Raw genomic sequence first — 25,941 nt, 5'->3', positions numbered from 1 at the left:
AACAGAGCTTTATTACTGTTTTGATCCTGATGACTCTAGATAAAAGGAGATAGCCTAGTAAATCACATAATGGATGTAATTTAGGAAGCGATCTGCAAAATCGCCATGAGCAAGGGACAGGGCTATTATTTCTTCTTTCCTTTTTTTGCCTTTCTGAATTATTAGTTTCACATCCCTTGCAACTCTCTGTATTAATTCCCATCAGTGGAACCGCCACCTACAGAGCGGATAAAAGGGTTGAAGGAAAATCCACCATTACCTCTGTTCCTGCTGTGGCTCACAGTGGTTATGAGTTCATACATTTGTCTTTCAGACTTCATAAAAATCTTTCAGTGCACTTCATGTGAGCAAATTAGCAGAGGCTGAGCATGTATTTAATACTCTTTTAAAAGAAAAAGAAAAGCTTCACTGAAATGAGATGACTTAATTGAAAAGGGGAGAATTTTTCCTTTAATTTGAAAAGAATAATGAGCTTTTGTGAGATAATTGGGTTTGTTCCAGTTTGTTATCTTATTGTACCCATTCACCTTTATACTTTTGCCAGGTGATTTTGTCTTACCAAATCTTGTTGCTCGTACTTCTTAAATAAGCAAAATTCCCCTTGAAGTCAGGGGAGGTTTATCTTGAAGAGCCACAGAATAAACACTGCAGCGTTTGGTCATCTTTACAAAGTCACTTTTTTTAAAATGCAAATTTGTATATTTTTTTCTTCATTTTCCGAACTAGGCTTCTGCTTCAGGAAAGTAGTTATGTACCTGCTTAACTTAAAGCAAGTGGGTGCTTTATGTCAATAGGAACACTCATGTGCTTAACATTATGCACAGGTTTAACTTCCTTTGTGAATTTGGGCCTAATATGAAATATCAAGACTATTTTGCAAATAAGAACTGTATTCTCCATATGTATTTTCTGTTATATATTCCTCCCATCCCTGGCATGTATCAGTACAGCATGGAATTGCAATATCTGGCAGGTTAAATTCACATTAAAGAAAGTGTTGTCTATCCTTTCCTTTCAGTGCCATCAGAACACTATGCAATTTCTGATTAAAATGCATAAGTGTTAAAAACAAAGGACACACAGCTATACAGTCTTCCTCTTAATAGAAGAGAATGTGTTAGAGCTTTAGCAGTACATATGATTTACACAGTAGGTGGTATCATGGGGACAATGTTAGGGAGGTTTATAGCACACCCACACACATACATAGAATGACCCAGGACACACCATTTGGATCTGGATCCAAATTTTATCCATGCTGTCAGTGTTCAGTGGTTTAGGATCCGATCCATACTTACCACACCTGATAATTTTAAATCTAAGTACTCCCCTTAAAGAGAGATTTTTTTCCAGAGGAAGTCTCTGCCAGTACTGAAATGAACTATGTTTTGCTGCCTCTGCCTGATATTTAAAACATTGCAGATGATAAGCATGTTTACAGTTCACCCCATTAGTCATGTATTAACATATAGGGACAAATTCACCTAGACTCCAATTTAGAAAAACACTTAAGAATGTGCTTAACTTCAAGTATGTGCTTAAATTTCAATGAGATTTAAAAGTCAATGGGTTTAAAAAATTAAAGTTAGAGATATACTAACTTTAGACATATGCCTAAGTACCTCACTGAATCAGGGTCTTAAATACTACAGTGATTGATATGTTAGTAATAAGTAGGTAGAAGGATAAATAGTAGTTGTTTCCTGCCAGACCACTCAGATGCTGATAGACATTCCCTAAACCGATGGAGACCCCTCAAGCATGTGATAGGGGAACATGCAATATTCTCTCTCATAGTTATGTGCTGCTTTTAGGGTCTGTCCACCCTTTTGTCTTGTTTTTCCTCTCTCCATCTCTGTTGGCCCACAGGAATGCACAGACCTATTTTAGCACTGTGGAATGCTGAAATCTGATTGGAAGAAAAGTTATCCCATACATCATTTGTGCTGTTTTTCATTGGTGAAGTTAGTGCTCATGAAAGTGTGGGTTGAATAGCACTGTTCTGAGCTAGGTATAATGTTGTGCAAGGCCTGCACAACTTTCTCTGCATGTTTCTGTCGATGCACCTCAGTACGATCAGTTATTTGTATCCTATGCAGTTTTTTGCATACCTGTGATTTTTTGTTTTTTTGTTTTAAATCAGCCACAAGCTATAGGGTCCTCTCACACCCTCAGTTCCGGTTTATCTGACTTCAGCTTCTGCTGTGTCTAATTATTTCCGGTCGGGATCACTGATGATCATCATTCAATGGAATGTGCAGCAAAGGCTATTTTAAAGTATTGTGGGAATTAAAATACTTTGGTTGGCAAAAGTTTCTGATGTGCTGGATTTTCAGTTTATTCAAGGAGAAATTTCCATATGACTGAAAGAAAAATAGATATAGTCTCTGTTACACATATGCACATGAAATTGTAAAAGCACCCTTCTTTGGATGTGAACACTTGGAACATATTAAGCTGCTCTCTCTGGCTTATCTCATATTGTTCTAGCTATAGATAAACATTAAAAGCCTTAAATAATTCCACGTTTATATGCATCTTGTATGGCTTTGAGAAAACATTTCTAGCTCATGCAGCATCCAATTTTATGAAAATTATTTGAAACATATTGTTTTCCTTTCTTAAATAAAATATCCACTCTAAATGACATTTCAGCTGAGCAGAAGGATGTGGAAACAAACAGCAGAGGAGAATCCAAACAAAAAGACTTGAGCCAGAAGGTAAAGATGAATTCATGGTTTTCCATAGTAGATTTCTACTGGGGAATAGTTGGTTGCACAGAAGACATAATAGATGGGTGGGAAGTGTGAATGTACTTAATTAATGTAAAGGGATTGAATCACTATGCTGGTAAAAACAATCTTCAAAAACATCTTGGGTCTCACATAAATCAGGGTACATCAAATGAGTAAAGTCAATACAGCTGCCTCTGATGAATGGAGAATAAGGCCTTGCTGTAATTGATTAAAACATATTTTGAAGATATTTTCAAGGGATAGCATATAGTACTTGGCTTCCTTTATTCTTACTGTTGGTTCTACTTTCCATTGTTTCTTAGAAGCTTGCAAATTAAGGGCTTAATTGTATCTATAGTCACAGGCCAGTCTTGGGGCAGCTTAGAGTCAGGAAGCCCTAAGGGAAGCACTATTGGGCATTCGGAGTGATAGGTATGCAGAGGCAATGCTCTCCTGCTATACCCTTCACAGGGTGCAGCCTTGAGTGGGTGTCTGTCTCTACAAGCCAGTGCAAAGATGTTGGAGATCCATTTCCCTGCCTCCTCTCTGCCATCTTTGGAGCTTTGTGTATTCCTAGGAGCATCAGGAGCATCCCCTGGATTCATCTGAATTAAATTTACTTTCAGGGAGGGTAAACAAAAAGGGCTCTGTTTTTCTTATTGATACACAGGGCATTGTTCATGAAATTCTTTTAATCATTAATGGAAGCTACTTGACCGTGTAAATTCTGTGAGTCTATGGGAAAACAGACCATCGCACATACACATCCCCTCTGCCAAAGAGAGTTGAACACAGAACTCTCTTTACATCAGAATAGGAGCTCCTGCATGCTCTGCAAAACTGTGAAAACATCCCCATGATAATATCTGCTTCCACTGAGAAGGCCTCCATGTAATCTCAGAATCTGTGACCCTGTCTAGGGCTGGCATTGTGCAACAACTTCTACGTTGATGAATCCATCTCTATAGTTGAGAAAAGCACAACTGCTTCATTGAGAGGGACATCAGAGCTGTTTGCCAGCTTTGATAACAAGGAAATAATGTCTGGTAAACGTTGTTGTCGATTAGGTTGATGAACTGAAACCATCACCATCCACTCCCAAAGCCAAAGACCCCAGAAATGATGTTTCCATTGAGGACACTGTCTCCCTGAGACAAAGAGTTGATGTGTTAGAAATGGTAAGTGGCTCCAGAGGTTAGCTGGCTCCAGAGGTTAGCTCCAGAGGTTACAGTCCTCTCAAGGGACTGCAATTTTGATCCCCAGGAAATCTAGTCTTCATTGAATTATTCCTCAAAGTAGGCTTCAGGATACAGAGGCACCAAGCAACAGGAGCGCTCTTTCTTGAAAAGAGATTTAAAAATTAAGGGCTAGTTTGAGACCTTATTTCTAGCTTTATAGAAGGAGCAGGAACAGCCCTGGGGAGGAATTGTAAATCAGGGAGTTACAGTTCTTTTTCTTGTTCCCCCTTCCTGCAGAGAGAAAGTTCCATCCTGCAGCCATTCATTTCCTGCTTTTCTGACCAGTATTTTAGGGGAGGAGAATAGATCCAAGGGCATGGGGAGATCACAAACCTTATGGAGCTTTCTCTCTCCTCTGTTTCCACAGTACTGATCCAGGCAGATTGTTCACTAGGGCAGAGTCTGGGGTATATGTCTTTATATCCCAGCATAGCTACCTAAGAGTGAATGATAGTCTCACAGTCGGTGTTTGTTGACTGTAGTGAACTGATGATGGAAATTACATCAGGAGACTTCCATAGTTGTGAGCAATGTTGCTGATTTTTTTCCCCTTTTTCATGATTTTAGGGTATGAAATCCATAGAGATGATTGTTTCCCAAAAACCTGAAGAAATGAAATTAATGTTGGCTCAGCACAACAGTGAAAATAGCTCTGAGGAAGAAATTCAGGTATTTCTTTGCATCCATACAGATTCCTTCATTAGGGGAATTGGGATTTCAACAAACTGAATGATGTAGGTTAATCCTAAACAGGCACATAGCTCCTACAGGATCTTTGGCTTCTCAAGCTTTATATGGCCTATTATTTACCCATCATCTATTCTCACAGCAAGAATCTTGACAAAAAGTGCTGGTCAATAGCTTCTCATTAATGGTATTAATGAGATGTCTGGTTACATTTAGAAAAATTAACAAATACATCATACAAAGTGCAGAGTGTAGGAAAATAAACCCCACCTGGGAACTGATTCTTCTCTGCCTTGTACCCTATAGAGTCATTTATACCTATGCTGAATGAGCCAGGCCCTGGACCTCACTCCAGGTTTTCTGTGTCATTCCAACAGGATAATGGACCATAACATTGGCCTAAAAGGCTAATTGTGGAGTCTCCTGGCATGAGGAAAACTACGAGTGGTGTAGCTTGTTCCCTTAGACCCCTACCTTATTGACAGTTCAGGCCAGAGTGCTGCTCCTTGGGATCCATTGTTAACCAGTGTAATTTTGAGCCAGTTCAAGACTGCTCAAGGTATGCAGGGGACCAAATTGTCCCCCAAGATCAGGGAACTACAGATATAGTATAAAACTCTTTAGTTGCCATCTCCTTACAATTCTGAATCACATTCAACTCGCCAGGCTTCAGAATTGGGGCCAGTGAGTGTAGGACGCTATTATAGCAACATGATATCCTGATGATGTTCCATTTGTTTGGATGTGCTTTGTTACTGATGCCAAGGCACAAGTAGGCTCTGGCAGCAGACTGGTGACCTTCCTTGGATATTAGATTACAGCTTTGTTTATATAAAATGAAAGATGCCTTTGGGTTGCCAGCCTGTATAGTACCTTGTGGAACAAAGATCAGGTCTCTCCCCAGCTCACTGCTCTTTAGGGCTGGAGTTGGGTGAATTATTTGTAGTAAATAATTTATTTAACTTATTTAGACCTTTTTCTGTTTGTAAATTATCTGCAAATAGACTTGGATTTTTATGAATTTCTTCGTTACTCTGAATTATTCAATGACTAGTTTAATAATTATTCCTCAAAGTGAGCTTCAGGATCCAGAGACCCCAAGCAACAGGAGTGCTCTTTCTTGAAAACAGATTAACAGATTTATGGCTAGTTTGAGACCTAATTTCTAGCCTTATAAAGGGGCAGGAGCAGCCCTGAGAAGAAATTGTGACTCAGTGAGTTATAGTTCTTTCTCTTGTTCCCCTTTACTCAAGAGGGAAAGTACCTTACTGCAGCCACTAATTTACTCCTCTGACAGCCTATAGATTGCTTAAAAGCTTCTTTCCCTGACTTTTAGTTTGCATATTCACTATTTGTGCTGTGTGATTGGTCACTTTAGTCACATACTATTATCTCTACCTCCTAACTTAAATGACTCCTAGTTTTCTAAATGGTAGTGCAAAAGCCTCCAAGACAAAAAGTTATGTGAATACATATTTGAAGGAATAGTCACAAAACTCTCTAGCTACATTTTTTTTATGCACAAAACTTTGCATGTGTGAATTCTTTTGGAAAGTGAATACACAAGGTTGTTTTTTAAGCCATCAGAGCAAGTTTGACAATTGGGTTCAAATGTATGGTAACAAATACATTATCAGCAGTACATCTCTAAGTCTGTTCAGCACTGCATATTCATTGTTAAGTTAAAAGCTTTCTTCTTTATTGTTACCTCCAACCTTTAAGTACACAGACTAATTCAGAAAACCAGGTCATACGTTCTCCTTAGCATAACATTTGAATGTATTATATAAAATTAATGAAATCAATAAACAGAATTATTATTAATATTAATTACAATAATACCTAGCTCTTATATATGATGTACCTATCATACTTACCTCTTATGCATGTGTATGATACCCCAAAAAATGGAAGCAATTCAAAGATGAGGGACAAGAATGATTTAGTGGTATGGAAAAACTTGTACATGAGAAGAGAATGAAAAGATGGACTGTTAACTCTATGGAGGAAGTAGATAAGAAGGGATATGATACAAATGAATGGTATAGAGTAGTTAGGTAGGGAACTTCTATTCACTCTTTCTCATAATACTAGAACAAGTATAGATTCAATTAAACTGAAAGGGAGCAAATGTAAAACCAATAAAAGGAAAAGCTTTTTTCACACAATGCATGCATATGTGGAATTCATTGCCACAAGATACCATTGGAGCCAAAGGCTTAGCAGGGTTCAAGAAAGGAATGGACACGTATATGGATAACAAGAACTGAGAGTTACAATACTCAGGATTAACAAAAACAAAATCAAGTGTTATAAAACCCTCTTGCTTCAGAGAATAAGCCAAAGTGTAAGTAATGAGGAAGAAAATTTTCCTGTGGGCAGATTATCCTATAAATGCTTATGGAAGGAGTCCAGAATATTCTTCTAAAGCAGCTGGTACTGGACACTCTCAGAGACAAGATAGACTAATCGTGAGGGTTGATGTGGGGTCTAGTCCCAGTTTATGTAATCTCTCAGTGGGATATGAATCCTCATTTTAAATAGAAGATCGGAGTCTAGAATTCACAGTCTCCTGGCTCCCAGCACAGGGCATTTCCACTAAGCCAAAAGATAGTCTAATGAAGGAAATTCAGCAGGGCGAAATAAGCATTTTCCTCCTTTTTTTCCTCCATTTTGCCTATATTCTGTCTGGAATGTGTGCTGGGTGTGAAATTTTGAAGCAAGACACGAGGGTATGTGCTGTGCTAAAAGCAAGCTGTGTTATGCAAACTTGAGAGAGAAAATTGTGATTGTTGACAGCTTTTGACTTGGAAAAATCTGAATAGATTTACATGAGACTAGCAAAAAGTACCTCCCTTGCCCCAGGGTTATCCCTCTGCCCGGTTTCAAAGTCCCACATAAAACATGGAGTCTTTAGAGTGCTTCAAGAGCTTTTAGAATGGAAATTGCCATGAAGGTTTAACATAGATGTCATTGCTCCTCCTCTTGTAGTACTGTGTGGGATTCATTCTGCTCAAGATGAAATCAATGGAACAGGTGCAGTCCCTATACAATGAACATGATTTTAAAAGTACGTTGTTTGCCCTGAAATATTTACCTTTCCCATGATATTCACAATATTGCCTATACTTAGAATGGGAATTATGTGAAACTTAACTACATCTGGTGATAAATGTACAACTTTTAGTGGTGCCACTTTATATATTTTCCCTCGAATCCGAAACATTAAGACCATCACAGTGAGCACCCTTCTCTGCATTCTTAATAGTTGATTCTTTTACTTCCTGCAGCAGGTGGCTGTAGGGGGCACTGAAGGATAGACATATATTGCAGGAATTTGTAAGGTAAACATATGTCACACTAGCAAACAGGGGTTTCTTATTTCTGTGCAAACAGTTATTTGCTGAAATATCAATCTAGCCATCCATTGCTATAAAACGCCTATTTCCATTTATGTTAATTACCCCTATTTTAACTTTAACTCTTTTTTAAGAGAAGATTATAATTTTTTCTGGACTTAAAATAATTTAGATAGCAATTGAGAGTGTGCGCCCTTTTCTGCTTGAAATATATTTATTCATCATGGTTTTAGTTAAGTCTAGTTCCATTCAAGTGTGATAACATTCTACATCTTCTAATTTTATAGAGAGCTACACTATTCCCAGTTATCTAAAAACACACACAAGATGTCAAAAACCTCCATTTGGAAACATATGTTCCATTTTGCTATTTTCAGGAGGAAAGGCATCAAGGAATTAGATTAGATGTTTGCCAGTATCCTTAACTAACGCAGATGGAAATCTTTGGTTAATGAGCACAAATTGTTAGTAGGTAGAGGGATATTTATTTTCTATAAGCTGTCATTAGGGATTCATTGCAGGAGCACTGATAATATTGTGAGGTCTTGGTATTCATAGAGTCGTTCAGAGCACCTCTGCAGACATTAGGCATTTGCCATGTGCAGTGATTTTTGCAATTAGAATAGTGTTACTTACATATCCCCAGTTTATTATGGAAGACTAATTCAACACAGTTCCTTTATACCACCTGTGGGGCTCTTGACAAGTAAATGTACAAAGTGAAAACAGTAGGAAACGGCCTGTAGATTGTAGCCCTTGTTCTGCTTTCACCTCACTTAGCATTTTTCATTTTCTTGGCATGCTGAGTAGTGGCAGTGTCAGCGTAATAACAGGCATTGTCACCTTTCAGTGTCACCTTTCAACTGTCATTTCAGGTAGGAGAAAACTGATTTCTCATAGAAAGTACATCTGGCATTACCCAGTATGTTCTCCCCAGACCTGCCATGTGGGTTCTCTTATCCATATCAAAGGTAGAATTGTCTCAGTTTTACAGATGAATGCAGAGAGAGGGAGAATAAATGACTGATATAAGATCACAAAAGAAGATGGTGGCAGAGCTAGGAACTGAACGTAGCTTGTTTGTTTGTTGTTTGGGGTCAAATGAAACAATTAGATCAGACTGAAACAAAACTTTAAGATTTTATTTCATTTCTGAGCATTTTTAACATTTATAATAATAAAAAAATTAAAAGAAATTTCAAAACAAAACTTAGTTCTGAATCAAAAACTTTAAACATTTCATTGCAGAATTATTGACATACTGACAATTTTTTTTTAAAAAATTATTTTAGGGTTTGGGTTTTTTTGACAAACAGTAAGGCAAAATTAACATGAATTCACAAACTGTTTTGGTGGCACATTTTTTACAAAAAAAAAAGTTTCTATTGAAATTGGGGGGGAGGGATAGCTCAGTGGTTTGAGCATTGGTACTAAAAGCTTCAGAGGAAGGTTCAAGAACCTACATAATGGGCATTGGCAGCCTTAACTGAGCTTTGCTTTTGTGTGTTTGAGTCTAATCCTCGCTATTCTTTTAAAACAGATGGTTTTTCCCCCCAAGACATCTAACAAACTCATTGGTTCAATTCACATTTCCATTCACTTTAGTTTTTTTCCCCACATTTTTATGGGATCCACACTGGCAGCTTGGGATACCTACAAAGTTATAATGTAATACTGAAAAGAAAAATTGTTTCAGTTAATTTTGTTGCTTATCAAAAGAGAAAATATCTAGTAAGTGTCATCTTACTGAGAAGTGTCATCTTCTCTACACAGCGATGCCCCATTTAGTACATTAGTGCCAAAAACCCCTGCTGATCTCATCCATGACAATGGGAAATTCTCATTGCAGTACCTGCCATATACACTATGATAAATACAATGCTAAAACCTTATTGACTTAGGGCTTGATCCTACTAGTGCTCAGCATTCTGGCCCAGGCCAGAAAAAAGTGTAAGCTTGTGTTTAACTTTAAGTGTGCGGGTGTTCCCAATAAAGACAATGTAGCAACTCACACACTCAAAGTTAAACACTTGTTAAATGTTTGTTGAACTGGGGCTCAGCACCTTTTAGGACTGAGTGCCAAAATGGTGCCATCTTCTCTACTGTCTTTAGGGTAGCACATTCAGATACAGATACCCAAGATCTGGTGCAAATATATTTTGCTGCCAGAGGTACAACCAGGGGCTTTAAATTTTGGGAGAGCTTTTTGCACTAAAGACTGAATCAACCAGGAAGATTACATACTTATGATGGATTTAAAGGGGAACACCACTACAACTTTCATGGTAAGAACTGGATATAGGACTCAATTGCAGAGTATGGATCTGGCCTGGGATCTGAGCCTAAACTTTCCCAGGATTTGGAAGTGTTTGTTTCCACCATTCTATTTGAGCCCACCTCCACTAATAACAAGCTCAAACCAAACAAACGCTGAGACATTGTATGCCAGGGAGATACTTTTCAAACCTTTGTATGAGGCGATGAGCGTTAAAGGTACCGATAAACTAGCTACAACACATGAGATTTCTGTCATCTTGGACGACCTGTCAAACCTTCAGGTAGAGAAGTATGTATTCATCCATCTTGGAGTTTTTCTCTACAAGGTGGCATCTATGTAAAAATGAAATCTATCCGATGACATTTTATTCTAGAAAGTGCTATCCATCTAGAGTAAATGAACCTTTTCTTTGTAATCTATTTGATTAATCTTGGAGACATGAAAGTACATCTTGTAAATGGTGATATTACTGAAAACATCTTATTATGTTGGAACTTTTGTATTCACTCTTGCTTGTATCTGATGTGAATGCCAATGTGTCCAATTTCTTGAGAATTAAGATATCTGTTTTCCATTTATAGCCTGTTATTATCAGCAGTCTTCCTGATGACTTCTTCAGAAAAGAGCATGATGGAAATTACTAATGGAACTGAGAAGTGAACATTTGAGGGAATACTGCTAGATTTGTTTTAATCAGGAATACAACAATATATTTCTGAAAAGGTTTTGACGACTGGAATTAATTTGACTAAATCCACAGAGGCTGCACTCAAACCAGTGTCATATAGGTAGATCCTCTAAATATTTCTAGTTCAGCTCAATAGTCTGAAAGTGCATAGGGTATGCAGTATTTCTCATTGGAACAGATTGTGCCCTGATGATCTTTGGGGAATGCACAAGCAGCTCTCATCTTGCCCCCATTGTGGTGCACCCCTGGGCACAGTTTAGCCCCTGTCCAATTCCAGCTGGTTGGTGGCTGTGAACTTCTGCAAATACCAAAGCCACAGAAAATACTAAAGTTGCATTAGTTTAATATAATTGACTGACTGCTAAGCACAGTGAATATCTAACTTTTGCAAATGCACCTTTTCTTCCCATCTTGACTGTTACACTGCCCTCCATCACCCATACCATTTGTCTCTTGATTTACATATTTTTGTGTTATTTGTGTGTACAGCTAGTAGTAAAATGGAGTTCTAATACCTGTTTGGGGTGCTTAGCCATTACTACAGTAGAGGTAGTAATAATAATAATCAAAAATAATTGAAACATATTTATAAACGGGGGGAAGGAAGCTCTCCAGTTGTGCTATGCTTTGTCAGTGACTGAGCAGCACAGTGAGGACTAAGGAATCAGCACTGTCTTGAGTATAGGGCTGTGCAGAGAATGACCACCTGAGCGGGAGCTGCAGCAGTGACCATGCACGAGAAGACAAAATTCTTCCCTCAACATTCCAGCACACAGGGGAAGTGCATATTCTCCAGCCCTCCGCTGAAAGTCCGGCTTGAATGGGATGGTACAGATGGGGAGTGGGCCATGATACTGGGGTGATTTGCAACCACAATATGCTAGGGGATATGCAGAGACTGTGATTGTAGCTGGCCCTTGAGTGGCAGGTACAAGAGGAAATTAAACTTTGGGCCCTAAAGAGTGATTGGAGTTCATACCAGGCCATTTTGCTGCAGACTGGCATTGTCCTGAGGCAATGCTAGTTTAAATGGCTCATCTCCAATCATTCTATCAGGTTCAGCATGAAATGAAGAGATATTCCTATTTTATTTTCCTGTTTAGAAAATGTTGTTAATTTTTAGATAATATAAAAATACAAGATTCAGCAAAAAGAGATACCGTGATACACAATGAACCATGAACTGAGCCTTAAAGTACAGAACTGCCATGAGAACATGAGAAAATGGCGTAAGCATTTTCTTGTACCGCAAAAGCAGGATTATATGAAGTGAGATACTTAGCTGTTGGATTCAAATGCTGAATAACAGATTCCATCTTGTGCTTGAGAACAGAATATCTCTGATATTTAGCAACCAAGAAGATGAAGTGGATCCAGTGCTCCATCTGTATTTCTCAAGGGATTTTCTAAATTAATGATAGAATTCCACATTCTTTAATTTAACCTCCTTCTTCCCTCCACCCCCTTTTTTGTCACAGGGGACTTCTTATCTACTTGCGTGTGTTCATAAACTGAATATGTCTACAGCAATGGAGGTCCAAGAAATGAAAGGCAGAATAATGCAGCTGCAAAACCACATGCTTAATTTCACAGGCCAGTTCCTCAATATGGAGGGAAGAGATGAGTCTCTGATGCATTCTCTAAACTCACAGGTCTGTATTGTTCTGCAGTGCATGCTTGACAAATTTGACAAACATTTTTACAATATAATGTTCAACCCTTTTCCAGCTTGGAAGATATTTAAATTCTACACTAACAGTGCAAAAATTATTATTGTTTTTGTAAATGTAAATTTTAGTTAACCTTGTACTCTGTCATTGTCTGGCTATACTGAAAGGAGGACAAGAGACATTTGGTATGGTTTTAATCAGGCCACAACTTTCTTATTAGATGTCTGGGACTACCCGGCAGATAAAAGTGTACAGTGCACTAACTCCATGTTCATTCAATAACTTCTCAGGATGCTTCTAGCAGCTCCTGCTCTTTTTCCATCCAGGACCCCAAACCAATCCATTGCTGGGACATTCCCATCCACCCCCACACACACACCTTGGAAGGAGGAGGGCTAATGTGGGCTATAAGAAAGAGGAGTTGGTTCCCTGCCATACCAATCATAGGAACCCCAAATCTCCCTTCCCCCAGTCCCATTCCTTTAACAAAACACCTCCTTTTTAAGTCCTTTACCAAGCCAGGTATCTGATCACTGTATCCCTTTCCTGGGGAGTACCCGCACTGAAAATCCACCCCACACTTAAATAATGAGTTATGACATACAGCCTAACTCCCTTCATGCCACATGTCAACAAAGCCCTTCCTAAACTCTCTGTGGGGAAGGTGAATAAACCCCAACTCCACCTAGGCCAATCTGGTGGTAAGGGGAAAATTCCTTCCAAGACCCCCTAAAAGGGGTAGCAAGCGCAATTCCCACAACAGGTCTAGACCAAACCTGGTACTTCACCACCTAAAGGGGAGGGAGGGTGGATGCTACCTCAGCTTGCTCTGTGTGAAAGGGGACTTCACCGCATGGGCTTTCCCTTTTAAACTTTCCCACCAGCCATACAGCACTGTTCTCTTCATTCGGCCACCCAGACAAATTCCCCCCACTCGCTTAAAGGAGCGATGTGGTCTTTGCCTTATCGTGTATCAGGCCAGTATAGAGAGCTGACAATTGCTAACCCAGGGTTACAATGATAATTTAAGAATCTGTAACTAAAAGACACAGCAGGGAATTCCCATTGACTTCATGGGGTCAGGATTTGACCCCTGAGTCTCATCTCACTTACACCAGTGTATTCAGAAATAACTCCCCTGAAGTAAATAGAATTACATGAGTGAGAAGAGAATCAGGTCCTTTGTCTTTTCTAACCTTGATATTTTCCCCCAAATCTAATCCAGGTAATGGAGAATGCTCAGGAAACATTGTTTTCTATTTGTTCTATTCTCTGATCATATTGATTGGAATGGCAAATTCTCCTACTCTCACACCTTTTGCCTTTGCTCAGGCTTGCCTTTCCCGCAGGTTGTCTTTGTTTTCACCCTGTGTGGATGCCATTATAGAATCTCAGAATTATAGAAATGTAGGGCTAGAAGGGCTGATTTAAGAGGTCATCTAGTCCAGCCCCTGTGCTGATGCATGACAAAGAACACCTCCACAATCCCTGACAAGCGTTTGTCCACCCTGTTCTTAAAAACCTCCAGTGAGAGGGAGTCCACAACCTCCTTTGATATTCCAGTGCTTAACTATCCTTATAGTTAGAGAGTTTTTCTTAATATCTAATCTTATATGCTATATGTATTTCTTTATCTATATGTTAATGCTATTATACTATAATTGGGGGTGTTTCAGTTTATTTGAGACCATGACTCTAATTTAAATAATAAAGTGTCATATTTTTCTAGTTTTTGTAAATACCCTGTGATGGTGTATGTGTAACTCTCACACCTTCTGGAGTGTAGTGTTCTGTCCCATCTAGTGGCACCGAAACCACTTAGAGAGCAAGATAAAATGAGTCTGCTCTACAGTCTTAGCTAACAGCCAGTTGGCTTTTAGCTTATGCGGTAGAGGCTCATGCACTAAGCTTTAAAGGCCCCAGGTTCAATCCCGCCCACCGATGACTAGGGTCTGTCAGCATTACATGTACACACCCCACCTTGTGTCAGGGTGGACAGTGGGTGTGCTGACACCACGGTTACTGTCTACCAGACTGTCTTGGGCCTCACCATGATCAGGTTCAAGGGTCAGAGTCAAGACAGTGGCCCTTGAGTTCAGGGCAGCATGGCTAGTGACCAGAGTCAATACTGTAGGCCCTGAGTTCAGGGCAGTGTAGCCCAGTGGCCAGAGTCAATATAGCAGCCCTCACATATAAGGCACTATAGGGGTGGTGACCCAGTAGGGGTCCCAGGCCCACCCAATTCTACCGGGCCCCAACAGTGGTGGGGTGGTCCTCCACTGGGTCATTGGGGAATCCCACTGAAACATGCTGACCTCACATGGGTGGGAGATATCACTCGCTCACCCTCCCTGGGTCACTTCCTACTGCACTTCCTGAAGCTGGAGTCCATGGGGCATCGGGGTTTCCGGGCTCCTCAGTGCAGGTAATTCCCTGGGACTCTGTTGGCCACAGATCTCCAGTCTGGATCTCAGGATCTCTGGCTCCCACAGGCAAGGACTGTGACGGCTCCTTAGCTGAAGCCTTCACCAAAGGTCCTTCCTCTCTGGCTGTCAGCCCTGACTGAGCAGGGCTGCTCCCTTTTATACTAGCATAGCACTTGGAGCAGATGCCCAGTATGATCTGAGGGGTGGAACTTCTTCCACTCATACTGTGGGGTTAACCCTGAAATAGAGAACAATTATAGTCTAACTGCAGTTACCACCAAAAATGCAGAGAAAATTGTACTGGGAGATCATATCTGTCACTTGAATTGCTGCAAAATTGTGTCTCAATTGCACAGTTTATTGTAATATGACTTTCCAGGTGGCTACTGTTACGGATCAGCCAAAATAAGAACTTTGAATAAAAAATCACTTTGAATTTTGTGGAATTCAGAATGCAAATCCCCTGATTCAAGCCTAACCCAGGTTGTATGCAACACCTGAACTGGTTACTTGTATAATGCTGGCTTGAATGTGTCTGAAATCTCAAAAGAATGACTGATCTCATGAGACTTCCTCCACTTTTTGTTAAAAACTCACAAGAAGATCTCACAGATTTTGGTAATTCTGTGACCTCTAGCCTAATTCTGCTCTGGATCTAAACACTGTATATTGGGTGAAATCTTGGTCCCACTGAAGTCAACGGCAAAAATTCCATTGATTTCAATGGAGCCCTTGTTTCATCCATACAATTTTATTCAGCATGTCATCTTTAATGAAGAGGCAAACTTGGAATGTACCTCTAAAAGTTTAATTTGGCTGCCCATTAGATGTTATTGTTTTGTTCCTATGCTATAAAAGTATTGTTCCTATGCTATTACAGTTGCTTTTCTTGCAATATAAAGAAGCTGCACCTTACAAGAGTACCTCAGAGATATGTAACCTTTTACAACTACTTTCTGTATGATTGGGAATGCTTAATCCAATGGATTTTTCCTTACTTTTAACTTTTAAAATATTGCTTAACATTTTTTTCTTTAACTCTTGCAGAATCTTTTTGAGTCTAAGATGAATGTCATGGAAAAACAATTTAACAATGCCACTGAGGCTTTGAATAGCCTTCAAAACCGCCTTGAAGAGGTTAGCTTGTTAATTTTTCAGAAATAAAATATGATTTGCAACAGAAAATAATTTCCTCTACCCAATGTTTTATTTGTAACATTGCTATTTAGGAGTGGAGTGTGGGGCAGGAGTATACACTAAACTCTCAATACAGCCACTATCATCAAATATTTATGTATGCAGTGTTGTTGTAGCCATGTCCCACGATATTAGAGAGAAGGTGGGTGAGGTCATATCTTTTATTGGACCAACTTCTGTTGGTGAGAGAGACAAACTTTTGAGCTTACACAGAGCTTTTCTTCAGGTCTGGGAAACTTAATCAGAGTGTCACAGCTAAATACAAGGTGGAACAGATTGTTTAGCATAAGTAGTTAGTACATATTCTTAGGGATCATTCAAGCTGAAGTAACCCATTAATACCACTCCAGTTATAGCATGGAAAGGAAGATTTGGACCCTGGGGTGTTACCAGAACATAAATATTCATTCATAATAATGCTTAGATATATTTTAGCGGTTACATGGTTTTTGTCTATGGATGAGGAATTATAACTTTAATTAAATCTGCATGTATTTCTGGTCAATATTTCCTTAAGAAGCAACCCAAAACTATACTACTAATAACCTAGGACACTGAAACTTGAGGATATGTCTACACTGCAAAAAAGAAAAAGAACAAAAGAACAAAACAAACCCTGTGGCACTGAGCCAGAGCCTGGGTCAAATGACTTGGGCTTGCAGGGCTCTTGCTATGAGACTAAAAACAGTAGTAGACATTCCAGCTCTGGCTCGAGCCCTGGCTCTTAAACCCAGCGAAGGAGAGAGCTACAGACCAAGTGGGAATGTCTACACTGCTATTTTTAGCCCCATACTGAAAGCCCTGCAAGCCAAAGGCATTTGACCTAGCGTCTAAGTTTCAAAGCCACAGGTTGTTTTCTTTTTCTTTTCTTTGTCCCCTTTGCAGTATAGATGTACCCTCAAGCTTCAGGGGCCTGGGCTATTAGCAGTATAGGTTTGGATACCTGAGTATGCGTGATTTTGACCTAGCAAGAGAATGTGACTACTTGCATGAAAACTTTCAAGTGAAATGGCATGGATTCCAAACTTTGGAAAAGAAAATATCATTGCTCTCTATCCAGTCCCAGCCAGTCTTTTCTTAGAATTGCACTGGGGATATGTTCAAAGATGCTCTTATGCAAAATGCAGGGTAATACTGAGCACTATCTGTGACTGAATACAAAGGCAGCAATTCAGTGAAATGCTTCTGTGGATGTCATAAAGCACAAAAGCGCAATTCAAGTAGAGCAGCTGAATCTCAGGGCTGAAATTGTAGCCCTTGTATTCTGCCTAGGATGGGGACTTGTTTTTCCAATATATTGCAGCACCACAGTGTTTAGAATTTTTGATGCCAAGAGAAGGAAATTTGGATATTGTGAATGGATACTTATGACAGAGGCAGAGGATATAGAAATAAATATAGGATATTCAGGTGGTGATTTATTTTGGGCAGGAAAATCGCATGTGCACACACACACACACACACATACACACACACACACACATACACACACACACACACAGAGTTCCCTGTTCCCTGTTCCCAGTACTGAGCATTATGGAAGGAAGACAAACCTATAGGGAAATTTCATCAAAAGGAACAGTGGCTAAACAGGCTGTAGCCCCCCCCCCGCACCCACCCATACACACACCCAACATTCCAGCCATTGTACTTTCTGTAAAACGTCCATGAGTGATGGTATACATAGAAAAGGAGCTGTTTCCCTAGAACATGGCAACATGTTCCCTTAGAAAAATAGAATGTGCTAAGCAGGAAATGATAGTAAAGTTAAATTGCTTAAAGCTGTTGCTGAGAACTCTATGTCCTACTGTCAGAAGGGTCAGAGTATGCAGCAGTGAGATGAATGGCAGTGACCTGGCGGCCTGGCCTGGCTGATGGAGGTAACAGAGGGACTAATTTCAGGTTTGCAATTCCTAAGGTCTGGTCTACACTATGTAGTTAGATCGACACAAGGCAGCTTACATTGACCTACCTATGGAAATGTCTACACTTAAATTTTGCTCCTGCCAATGTAATTGCTCCGCTGCACCGGCTTAATAACTCCACCTCCATGAGTAGTGTAGAGTCAAGGTTGATGTCATTATGTTGATGCAGTGTCAGTGTAGATACTGTTATGTTGTCTGTTACTGGCTTTCAGGGGCTATTCCACAGTGCCCCACACTGACAATACAAAAGCACTCCTGGTGAGGCTGCACACTGCCAAAACATGGAGCAAAGAGTAGAAAAAGCTCTTCCACCAGCGCTTTCTACAGGTGGGTTTAGGTCAGTATAACTATGTCACTCAGCGGTGTGAGTGACGTAGTTCTACCGATATAGGTCAGTTGTGTAGACCAGACCTTGAAGTGTTTTAGCTAAATACAACATGGAACAGATCAGTGCTTTATGTGCACAGAAAATACACAATCCTTGCCCCGAAGGGATTAGAATGTCTAGACACACACACATGAAATCTAGGGGACGTGGATACAACATAAAGCCAATGAGCACAGTGAAGAATTAACACAGTTCTGTTAATTCCATGGATTGTAGTTTATTTTTTCATTGAAGTTGGGAAGAGAGAAGGAAAAGGACAGAAGGGGAAGCGGAATAGTCACAGCTTGTTCCCAGAGTATTTATCATAAGCAGACTGAGCTTTGCAGAATTAGCTTGTTCCGAGGATGAGGTACATGAGTGAATTTGTTGGCTCAGGTTCTGTTCCCTTATGTTGTTAAGTTTACATAAAACATGTGGAGAGGGGGAGTTTATAGCCACAGAAACAATCTATTAAATAGACCCGCATGGGCCTAACAACCAGCTGACTTGGCCGTGTCTGTGCCTGTGCCTGATTGTACCTAATTTCCAATAAAGCAAAAGGATTTTGAAGATTTCTCCTTTGCAGTTTAATGAAATCCAATGCTAATTTAATGAAAACACAAAAAATTGCCTTCACCACTAGATGTCACTGGAGCCCTAAAGATTTTTCAGAACTTGGGACTTGTAGCCATTTAGCCTGTAGCCACTGAAATTAGCTGTGCTCAAAATACATATTCAAGACATTGAATGTTTCAATCATTTGCATTTGGAAGCACCAAATAAACTAGCACTGTAACAGACTGTCCGCAGGAAAAGTCTCAGTCCATTTGTTGCATCATGCCCACTGTAAATAAATGGGGCCAGACCATCAGTGGGTATAAATTAGCCATGCTTCACTGAATAGAACCACATCACAGTTGTCTCCCTTGTTGGCAGTTTGAACCAAGAGGTTAAGGACTGAATGGGCATGATGACTGTCACTTTCAGAAGTGGTCAGGATTGAGGAATATGCTGGCCATGTAAGGAACTTCTGTTAGCCATGTTGTACTCGTTCTGTTGATACATTAAGTCAAGGCATTCAGGTCATCACTCAGGCAGTTTAAAGAGGCCTTAGTGTAAATAAGACTTGGGCCCAAAGTCTCCAGAACTTTAATCCAGCACCTTCTGTGAGCATTGAACTCATGATATAAAGATGTTTAAAGTCCACTTTTGGGTAATTCATTTTTCAAAATAAAAAGAATCATGGTACCAGCTCTCTAGACTCACTACTCTTTGATTTCCAAATAATTTGTGCAGAAGTAGGGTCTTCTTTATAATCACTCCAAAACTGCTCAACAGAAAAATCCCAAATAAAGTTACCATGAGTGCAGTGAGTTTCTTCATTCTATTAAACAGGTTTTACCAACAGGCTTGTTAGAATTATGCAAGGAAATAGAGGTGTGCCCTAGTAGTTGATGAAAAAGCCTAAGTACCTTTCACTCAGTAGTCACATCTGAACCTAAATTTAGTGCCTGAATTCAAATACTGCAAGAGTTTAATTATTCTATTGAATGAAAGTGGGGACTGAATTTTGTGTCTGCTAAACTTCTTTGGACTTGTAGAGAAGAAGCCTAGATGGCTTTACATGATATGTTGTTTTAGAGTTGGTAAAGTATTTCATAGACGTAATACATGGCCTATCTGTTAACGGTCCTTTATTTGACAGGGATTGGATTCAGTGTTCCTTCAGATCTCTCAGCTTAAAGATGATTTCTATTTTATTGAGAACTTCTTGAACCACACAGATATGGGAAGCTCAAAGTCTTATGTGTCCACATCTGAATTCTTAAAGGAAACAGGAGAAGATACACCTTCAACTTTGTCTCCATCTTCCCCAAATTATGGTGGGTCATATACCTCAGTCTAGACTAACGTTTAAACCCATTATTTACACTCACTATAGAGATACATTTGGAAAGATAAAGATAAAGCAGATTGACAGGAATTGGATGAATTTCAGGCAACCTTGTATTGAGTTATTTTACATACTGATACAATCCTTAACAGAGCAATGCACTTGGTGTTTTGAAGGAAGACAACAACCCTACAGAACGTACCAGAGTAATTTTGCTCTGCTGTACATGAGGGAGAAAACACTCTTTGATTTCCAATTGTAATCCGTTTATGACTTGAAACTTGATGTTAAATTACCCATTACACTATTTTAACTTCATAGGTACAAAATACTGTTTGTAGTTCATCCCTTTAAAATTATTTAACAGTATTTGTGTTAGTGACTCTAACTGGTTAACTATAACAATGATCCCCACCCCCAAGTTGCTTGAAAGAGACATAAAGATAATCAATAACTTTTCTTTGTGAGCCCTGTGCTTTTATTTCAGCATAAATGAGTAATCAACACACACAGTAAAGCAAAAGAGTAACCCATCTTGGTCTGTTCCAACATGCCAGCTGGATCCACAGTTACTACAAATACCCTTCAAAGTACTGATCAAGAAAGTTACAAGTCACCAAATGGAAACTAAGTTTCATATTTTGACCAGCACGCCAATCATCTGAATTGCTATTAGTTTCACATCAATCTGCATATCATTATTATGAATTACAGGCCAGATCCTCAGCCATTGTAAATGGGCAGAGCTCTGTGGACTTCACTGAATCAAAAATTATTCATATCTGTTGAGAATATGTCCCTACTGTTTTAATGCTTACTACTAGCTATTAGCAATAGCCACATACCACATTGTATGAAGAATAAAAGAACATTGAACTTACTATGTCCCTAAACAATGAGTGAATAACTTCTGAAAACAAAAAGAAGGTGGTGAGAGTGTAGACTGTGTACAGTTGTTTTTCAGTATCAGAATTATGTCATTGAAAATAAATTATGCAACAGTTGTCTTTCTGCCGTTAGTAATAATAAGTAATAATTTCACATGAGTTTTCATGTAATGAAATAATTTGCTGTTATGTTCGCTGTAGCACCAGTGAAAGACCCAACACACCCAATTCTTCTGGGTCATCAGACAGAAGCCATGGAGCCAGAGACAGTGGAAAAGAAGGACAAAATAAACATCGCTTTCATAAAGAAACTTACAGGTGAGATCCTTGTTGTTGGAAGACATTATCTGCAATCAAGGAGAAAGAATAAATGTCAGGAGCCCACAGGAATCCCACCTGGAAGTATTCACCAGCGCTGAAGTTCACCCCTGGACAAAAGGCCACCAAAACACCTCAAAATAGGACTTAAGTGGTACATAGATCTTGTGTAAGCCCTACCTCCACAAGGGTGAATTTCATTCCAGCTAACGAGATAGCATCTGGGAGAGTTACATCCCCAGCAGCTCTGCACAATACAATTTTATTTTGAAGATCTATGTATCCCTGTAGTGAGGTTAGCCGGGGCTTGTCTCACTCCGGGGCGGCGGGGAACCACACCGCCTCACTAAATTCGGGAAAATGTCTCGCGGGGAATTAGTCTGGCCACGGGAGTCTTCCTCTGCGGCCTTTGTGAGGGCAGAAATAAACAGTCAGCCCAGGCCCTAGGTCAGGGTGGGGCATTGGTGAGTCAGGCTCTCAGGCCCTCAGGCAGGGGCTAAGTAACAACAGTATATAATAGTAAGCCCAGGCCCTTGGCTCCAAAGGGCCTGAGAGAGGGGGAGACTGCCACCTGCAAGTTGGGTGGCAGCGGGGGCGCAGGCCCTCCCACTCCAATGCGTCCCAGCCCGGGGCCGTAGCAGCGGCTGCTCTCGCAGTAAGCTGTGGGGTTAAGCCTTTATACTTCCAGCGCCACGCCTGACCCTCTGGTGGGCGGGCTCAGAGCTCCCTGGCTCCACCCACTCTGGTGTCCGTAGGGACTAGTCTCTCCCCAGGGCAGCAGGGAACCACACCGCCTCATTACAATCCCAAAATGCTTTAATGAGTTTCAATGCAAGACAGTGCTTAGAGTATTCCTGTAGATGGTATAAATGACCTAGAACAACAATGAAGAGGTGGGTGAGGTCATATCTTTTATTGGACTAACTATACTGGTGAAAAAGACAAGCTTTCCAGCTACAGAGAGTGCTTCTTGAGGTCTGGGAAAGCTACTCAGAGTGTCACAGCTAAATACAAAGTGGAACATATTATTTAGCATAAGTAGTTAACGCATATTGTAAGAATGTTGCTGTAGCTGTCTTGGGCCCAGGATATTAGAGAGACAAGGTACAATAAATTCCATGGGTCAATTATGTATTGTGCAAAATGTTTTATTTAATTTTACCCATTTTAAATTTGTGGATATTTAATTTTCTTTTTAATTGTCTTTGTTCTTGTATTATGAGAAAGAGAACATGGACAAGTTCACTTTTGCTTCCCTACATCATTCATTATTTCAGATTTCTTTTATCATGTCATCTCTTTGTCATCTCCTTTCTATATTTATTAGATATTTCTGATTCTGATATCACATCAGTTTTACACTGGTGTAACACAATTTCTTCAATTCTAATACTAAGATACTATTTTTTTAAATCTTCTCTCAGGTAGAATTCCTTCCATGCCTTTAAACATTTTATTTTTTCTTGTATGGGCCTATTCTGTTTCTGCTTTATCATTTGGGGGTGGCCAGAGATTAACAGAGAAATCAAAGTGAGCTCATACCACTGATTTTATTTGGTTCTTGATTACTGCTATGCACTGAGCAGATATTTCCATTGAGCAGTCCACAGTGATGCCAGAGTCTTTTTCCTGACTAGTCATAGTTAATGTGAAAATCATCAGTGGTTCAAACTTTCCATTCTAATGTACATTGCCTTGCACTTGCCATGTGGTATATTGACTATCATCTGCCATCTTGGGCCTGGTCTACACTGGGGGGGGGGGGGAATTAATCTAAGATACGCAACTTCAGCTACGAGAATAGTGTAGCTGAAGTCGACGTATCTTAGATCGACTTTGACTTACTTCACATCCTCACAGCGTAGGATCGACGCCGCCGCTCCCCCGTCGACTCCACTTCCACCTCTCACCCTGGTGGAGTTCCAGAGTCGACGGGGAGCGTGTTCGGGGATCAATGTATTGCGTCTAGATGAGACACAATACATCGATCCCCGATAGATTGATCACTACCCGCTCATCCGGCAGGTAGTGTAGACGTGCCCTTGTTGTCCAAAGTCCTAGCTTTGTTATTATTTGCTGTAGTTCCCCACCATCATCTCTAGTCTTAAATAACATAAATAATGTAATGTCATCTGTAGATTTTACCACCTCACTGTTTATATTGATAAGAAAAATGTGTTAATCAGTAATGCTCTGGGCCAAATGGTCATGGAGAGGTGGAATGAAGGGTGCAAGGGAATTCTTTCTGACCTCCACAGAACTGATTATCTAATACCCTGAAGCAGGAAGTTATATAATGCCAGTCTGGCAGGTTTGAATATTCTGCAGTAGAAAAGCTTTCTCCAGAGGAGGGAGAAGCCATCTCTACAGCTGCATTCAGGCACACCAATATCTTACAACCTTTATAAGTGACTTCCCATTTTGTATATGCTGACAAGAAGATTCTTTTTTTGTTTCAGATATCAGAGACGTGACTAATAACTGGATTTGCTCACCAGGAGTCCAAATTTGGCCCCATTCCAGACATCCAATACATATTCTAAATAAATAGAATCTTGTAAACATCCAAGGAATGAGATACCATGCATATGTCTATAGAACTCCTAATTCTATAATTAAGATAATGTACATGATGCTGAAGTAGCTTTATTTTATCATATAATAATTTATTCTCTTTCATAAGATCACTGGAAATTAGAACAGATTCATTTATGTTCTTTTGGGGGCAGCATCAACCAGTTGCAATCAGTCATATGCAGGAGAAACGCTAACAGCTTTGTTTTATTTTTGTTGATTGTTCTTTTATCTAATTGAATAAACTACCCGGTGATTGGTTTATAAAATGGAGAGGTTATTTATCAGGGGAATGAAACAAAAGAGGGAAATGATAAAAATTAATATGAAACAATATGGATGGTGTAAAGGGCTAGTATGTTTATTAGGGTTCTTTAACTCATCATGCATGGAGTTACCACCAGCCAGTGGACTCCAACTGAACATGAGTAGGAATGCACACTCCACCTACTGCAAGGGTAGCAGAGCTGCTGCAGTAGCATATGCTCCATTGGAGCCCCACAAGGAATTTTGGTCAAATAAGTGTGCCCCATCAACAATCCCTCCAGCCTGGGCTGTGGCTGTAAAACCCTAACTTTATCAACATGGTTATCTATTGCATCAGAGAGCTCTTTTCTCAATCATAATTGAAAAGAGTGATTGGCTAGAAATCCTTTGAAGCCCCAATCCTTGATTTTGAATGGATTATTCTGGTGTAAATTCTAGGTGAAAATGTAAAAGATTGCACATTGTGATATACTGTTTTGATTCAAATAGACCTCCAAGTCTTTTTCTATGGTGCCGACAAAAATGCAAATGGATACCTGACATTTACTGAGATAGAAAACGTCCTGGGAGAAGATGCACCTCAGAAAGAGGAATTGGAAGAATTTGATGATGATAACAATAAGATGTACTCCTACCTTGAATTGAGAAAAGCCCTTGAGCTGACAGGTAAGGATTTTTAAAAAACCAGTGAGATTTGTTTCTTAACTAGACTTTTTCTCCCTTCCATCCAACACCTCTTTCTCTTTCTGAAAGATGGCATTAGGACTTGTCTACAGTTGAGAATTTGTTGAAATATCTGTTCTCCAATAATTATTCCAAAATTAGTGCCTATGAGGACACTTTTATTCTGGAATAATTAATACAGAGTAGCTATTTCAGTAAATTTCCAATTGTAGACACACCCTTAGAGATAGACCTAAGTCATGAACCTGGATCTGGAATCACATCTGAACTGTCCCAGAGTTTGGGTTGTTCAGGTTCAGGGTTCCAACAGAGTGTCACAGTTCAGCTGTGGATATGAACTTATTCCAGACTTCACAAGTTGCAGATCTTAGGTCCTTCTTTGGGCCCAACTGTAGCTTGAATGAAATCACAATCCTTTTTTTGTTACTTGACAGCCACAGCCATTTGGGGGTTTTGAGGCCAGCCCCTACAATTATTACTTTCTGAGTTCCAACACTATGGCCACATTATAGAAGGGGAAATGTTACCCTAAGTACATTTTCATAATTATGACTGAGGACTCAAGACAAGAGGTTTTGGGAAGTTTGTTTCTGCATAGTGGAAATGGGGTTCTCACTTTCAATCCTTGGAAGTATAGCTGGAGAAAAAGGCACAAGATAATTTAAGAGCAAAATTCTCCTCTCATATCTTTGTGGTGCATTTGATTCCAAAATTCTGCTTTTCCCCACATGAAAAAATATCAATATA

General features: G+C 39.7%; 1 protein-coding gene across 7 annotated transcripts in view; it reads left to right on the top strand.

Moving 5' to 3' along the window:
* LOC120406331 overlaps positions 1-25,941 on the top strand; it is a 76,208-nt gene that overhangs the window by 29,722 nt on the left and 20,545 nt on the right. For all 7 annotated transcript variants that reach the window (XM_039541003.1, XM_039541001.1, XM_039541005.1 and 4 more), the window contains 8 exons: positions 2,656-2,720; positions 3,803-3,913; positions 4,541-4,642; positions 12,464-12,637; positions 16,129-16,218; positions 20,276-20,453; positions 21,553-21,669; positions 25,000-25,176. In XM_039541003.1, the coding sequence (XP_039396937.1) occupies positions 2,656-2,720; positions 3,803-3,913; positions 4,541-4,642; positions 12,464-12,637; positions 16,129-16,218; positions 20,276-20,453; positions 21,553-21,669; positions 25,000-25,176 (1,014 nt within the window). The remainder of the gene's footprint in view (positions 1-2,655; positions 2,721-3,802; positions 3,914-4,540; positions 4,643-12,463; positions 12,638-16,128; positions 16,219-20,275; positions 20,454-21,552; positions 21,670-24,999; positions 25,177-25,941) is intronic.

This window comes from Mauremys reevesii, linkage group 5 (assembly GCF_016161935.1).
Source record: "Mauremys reevesii isolate NIE-2019 linkage group 5, ASM1616193v1, whole genome shotgun sequence".
Lineage (NCBI taxonomy): Eukaryota > Metazoa > Chordata > Testudines > Geoemydidae > Mauremys > Mauremys reevesii.
This window is presented reverse-complemented; position numbering and strand designations above follow the sequence as displayed.